At 46.7% G+C, this 4,773-nt stretch overlaps 1 protein-coding gene across 1 annotated transcript; it reads left to right on the forward strand.

The window, feature by feature from the left end:
- The first annotated feature begins 2,306 nt into the window (after positions 1–2,306).
- Positions 2,307–3,515, forward strand: LOC119329370 (NDR1/HIN1-like protein 13). The gene has a single exon (XM_037602410.1). The coding sequence runs from the start codon at positions 2,431–2,433 to the stop codon at positions 3,277–3,279; it is 849 nt and encodes a 282-aa protein (XP_037458307.1). The 5' UTR covers positions 2,307–2,430; the 3' UTR covers positions 3,280–3,515.
- Positions 3,516–4,773: the final 1,258 nt, after the last annotated feature.

Consider the following 4,773-nt stretch of genomic DNA (forward strand, 5'->3'; position numbering starts at 1 on the left):
GCCCCTGGTGGCTCCCCTCTAGATGTCCTTCTGGTATATGAAGGTATTTAACCTATAAAACTAAATAAGAAGACTTGCGTCTTGAGGCAGAAATAGAGGCAGGGAACTTTTGCTCTCGGACAGAGCGATTCTGCAGGGGAAACTTCCCTCCGGGAGGGGGAAACCGAAGCCATCATCATCGCAATGTTCCTCTCACCGCGGGAGGCCTCATATTCATCAACATCTTCACTAGCACCATCTCATTTATAAATCCTAGTTTCTCTCTTGTGTTCGATCATTGTATCATACCTCAGGTTCATACCTAGGGGTGCTAGTAGTGTTGATTACATGTTGTAGTTGATCCTAGTTGGTTACTTGGTGGAAGATCCTTGTGTTTAGATTGTTGATTGCATATTTAAACCTACTGAACATGTTCAATACTATGAGCCGTGAGTAGTTCAATTTGTTCCCCAAAACATGGGAGAAGTGTTGTTATTAGTAATCATGTGAAGTTGAAACTGTTCAATGTCTAGATATTATGTTTAATTATGAACTGTTATTGCTTTGACAATTATGTTTAATTATGATGTTATTTCAATTTACATGCTTATATTCTTCTTATGTTTGTATTAGGTCGAGATATTGTAGGCAATGTATACTTCTTAATTCCAAGCAATAAAAAATTGTTTGTATTCCTATTAACTTAGTTGTAAACAACTAAAACGGTGTGTTATCTATGTATATAAATGTTGCAGTATGTAAAACAAATATGAAATGCTTTGACTACTAAACTTTTAGAAATGCCTTGAGCTCCGTCGGAACTATTGGAAATCATTATCGTGGGTGGATTGATAACCTTTAGAATGGCTTAGAAAAATGCTTTGACTGCTTGGAGGAATATTCACTGATGCTTTGAAAGGAGGTTTCATATAGTTCGCCTAATTTTTGTTGCATTTGGCCTTTGTGCAATGGGCGCAATGAGTCATCTAGTATGACCTATTCCCGGAAGACATCTTGACACAACCATGAAAAATTCATGGGCCGACTAAGGAGTGGTCGTTCTGATCCATGGGCCCTAGCAGAATGCTTGGATTCGGCTTGTTCCTAGGTGAGAGAGGTGATGGCCACAAATGCACAATACCGCTAGCACGACTCCTAGTGGTGTCCAATAATTCGCTCCCCCATTCGTCTGATTAAACATGCATGGTCTTCTTTGGTTCTTCTTCTCCTAACATGTAACTACAACTTCGAATTTAATAATCCCCTTCATTGCCTAATCAAAACGTCAACTTGTGCTTCGTCGCTAGCAATATGACATCAAAATGTACCATTGTTGAATTACATAGACTTTTTCTCGATTTATGGTGAGACAGAGAACTGTCTCGAGTTGAATTTCTTTTGGGTTTTGAAACAAGTCTTATTTTGTCTAGTATTTTTAAGGGAGTTTTGTGTACGTATCTATTATATTTCTTTTCATGATTTATGGTGAGACAACAAACTGTCTCCCGCTGATTTTCTTTTGGGTTGCAAGACAAGCATTATTTTGTTTACTAATTTTTAAGGGAATTTTGTGTACTTATCAATTATATTTCTTCCTTGCTACTACTTCCTCTCATCTTGGGATCTATAGCCACTAGATGAAGGAGGAGAGCGGTCTTCTGTATTTAAGGCATGATCTTAGTCTCTCCATATTAACTTACTGAAAGCGGCTCAAAGCACTAAAGTCAAAGGCTCTAACTACCCCCACCAGCTAATGAGAAACACATGGATGGTTACTGGAAGGATTCACATCAAACCAGCTGCATGTTTGAATATGACACTCCAGTTTTGTGTGTTGAAAGTAAGTGAAGAAACTTGCATGAATCCTCCACGACGATTATCTCATCTACATTGATGTTCTTTCGTGTTGTTAGTGCAAACTGTGATCCTTTATGATGCCATTAGTTCATGGTAGCAAAGCAGTAAACATATATCCTTTATAATGACATTAGTTCATTGCAAATTTGAACATCTACGTCAAAGTTGAAGTGGCTTTGATATGCTCTTTCTGTTTTATGTGCACTAGAAGAGGTCGCTTCCAATTATTTTTCCGCATTTTCCTACCGAGCCATCCTACATGTCATGCAAGTGTGCAATGGTAGTTGAAGAGGATCAAAAGGGTAAGCGTCACAAAACAAAACCACCAAATTTCTTAAGCCGGCCTTTGTTTTGTTATTAGGTGAGGTAAAGCCATCGGCCGTAAGGTAACGCGTCTCTGTTCATCTCACCTCACCACGCGCGTACACTTTCTCTCTCCCCTCCCGCCCCTTATTAGATCTCTCTCGCTCAACAAAATTCCTCAACTCGAGCTCCCTGACCACAACCACTCAACCACCCAGCAGGCCCAGCACCACCGCGTCAAGCAGAGCAGGTGCCGCCTCCTCCTCCGCGTCCTTATCTGCGGCGGCTGCAATGGCCGACCGCGTCTACCCCGCCGCCAAGCCCACTCCGCCGCCCCCAATGGCCAACGGCGCCGGCGGCCCGACGGCGCCCAAGCCGCAGATGTACCAGCGCCCCATCTACCGGCCGCAGGGGCAGGCGAAGAGCAGGCGCGGGCGGTCCTGCCGGTGCAGCTTCTGCTGCTGCTTCTGCTGGGCACTGCTTGTGGTCATCCTCCTCGCGCTAGTCGCCGCGGCCGCGGGCGGCGCCTTCTACCTGCTCTACCGCCCTCAACGCCCCAGCTTCACCGTCTCCTCTGTCCGCCTCAGCACGTTCAACCTCTCCTCCTCCACCACCGCGCCCGTCCTCACCGACTCCATCCAGCTCACCGTCACCGCTAAGAACCCAAACAAGAAGCTCGTCTATTTCTACGACGACTTCTCCTTCTCCGCCGCCACCGCCGCCAACGCCGTTCCGCTCGGGGACGCCACCGTGCCTGGGTTTGCACATGATGCCGGCAACACCACCGTTTTCACTGCCACCATCACTGCTGCTAGTGTCACCGTAGACCCCACCGGCGCCGGCTCTGACCTTAAGAAGTCCGGTGCTTTCTCCGTCGCTATAGATGCCGACACGCGGGCCGGCGTCAAGGTCGGCAGCCTCAAGACCAAGAAGATGGGCATCCAGGTGCACTGCGAGGGCATCAAGGTGACGCCACCCAGTCCACCTCCGCCACCGCCGAAGAAGGTAAAGGGGAAGAATGGCACCGCCCTGGCGCCTGCGCCTGCGTTGGACAACGCCGAGACGACCGCGACGGTGAGCACCGCCGCGCACTCGTGCAAGGTCAGAGTCCGTGTGAAGATCTGGAAGTGGACCTTCTAGGTATAATGCCAACTTTAGGGACTGCCATGCAAAACATTCAGGAAACATATTTTTTCACTTTATATTGGAAAGTAGAGACCATGAATATCGTGGGTGTAAATTCCCTCAAAAGTTTATTCAGTTTTTGTTCTTGTTTGGAATTTTCTTACACATATTTTTGGTGCATGTATAACTTGGTGATTTGTTATTTGTAAGATTACGATTCGAATAAATCGAAATTAGTCACTTGCTGGTTACGAGCTACTCCATGTGACGTGGTTAATACAACTATTTTTTAGAAGCTCTATTACTGTATATCATTCAGGCTCATCTGAAGCAGTAGACTTAACTAGGAATTTTACAACGTATTGAAAATTGAGTATTGTGTAGTAGGAGTATACATGTGATTGTGTCGGTAAGGAGAATCTTGCTGGTTGTCCAGCGAATTTGAGTTTATTTAAACAACAAAAACTGTATGGTGGAAATAGAAATGGAGATGTTTGTCATGTGAAGGACAGCGAGGAAACGCGGCTTGGTTTGGTTGTTGGTGTGGCTACGTGACGTGACGTGAGGATAGGGGCTCACAGCTGTAACGCCGTGTACTTGAGCGCCAAAGATTGGATTGTTTAATCAAGTGCTGGTGCTACTGGAGCAATTAACTACCGGGATTTGTCTAGGCGAACGTGCATATAATTAAGGGTCAACACACTCATTAAGAGTGGAGGGCCCGTGGTGCGTACCCTTTCGCCGGCACAGCGCCGAGGCATGGCTAGGACGTGGGACCACGTCGGTGGAGTCACGGGATACATGTTTCTTCGAAACACGGGGGAGACTAGGACTCTTAGGCCATGTTTGAGGGCATGTTTGGTTCATAAGTTGTAGAATGTTTATAAGTCCTAAAAATGCCGATAACTGTTACTCCCTCCTTCCATGTATATAGGGCCTAATGCGTTTTTCGAGGCTAACTTTGACCAAATATTAGAGCAATAATATATGACATGCAACTTACACAAAGCACACCGTTAAATTCGTGTGTGAAAGGAGATTTCAATGATATAATTTTCACATTGGGCATGTCATGTATTATTAATCTTGTCAATAGTCAAAGGCGATCTTAAAAAATGCATTAGGCCCTATATAGACGGAAGGAGGGAGTACACGTGTGGCATCTAGTGGGATTGTGCCGCACGCCCTGTGTGGCACGGAGACGACCCCGCCCGTACGACGATGTTCGAACGCAGGCGACCACAACCCCGCACGTTCGGTGTGTGGCACAATCGCCCACACGTTCGGGCGATCGACCGCACTGCCTACACGACCTAACGCGCCCCCTCGTCCCGGCCTGCCTTTCAACCCCAATCAGTCCTGCCGCCGTCGTCTCCTACCTCTAGATCCCCTACCTCCATCGTCTTCCTTCTCTTGTTGCCATGACAACCAGAGCAGATCCCTAGCGCCTCCCCATACCTCAACCCCACCGCTACCCCCTCCCACCCCCCCCCACCCGCCCACGACGAC

This window comes from Triticum dicoccoides, chromosome 1B (genome assembly GCF_002162155.2).
Source record: "Triticum dicoccoides isolate Atlit2015 ecotype Zavitan chromosome 1B, WEW_v2.0, whole genome shotgun sequence".
In the NCBI taxonomy this organism is placed as follows: domain Eukaryota; kingdom Viridiplantae; phylum Streptophyta; class Magnoliopsida; order Poales; family Poaceae; genus Triticum; species Triticum dicoccoides.

What these genes read in the sequence shown, in the direction of transcription:
- LOC119329370 (XM_037602410.1), top strand. Translation starts at nt 2,431, where the DNA reads ATGGCCGACCGCGTCTACCCCGCCGCCAAGCCCACTCCGCCGCCCCCA.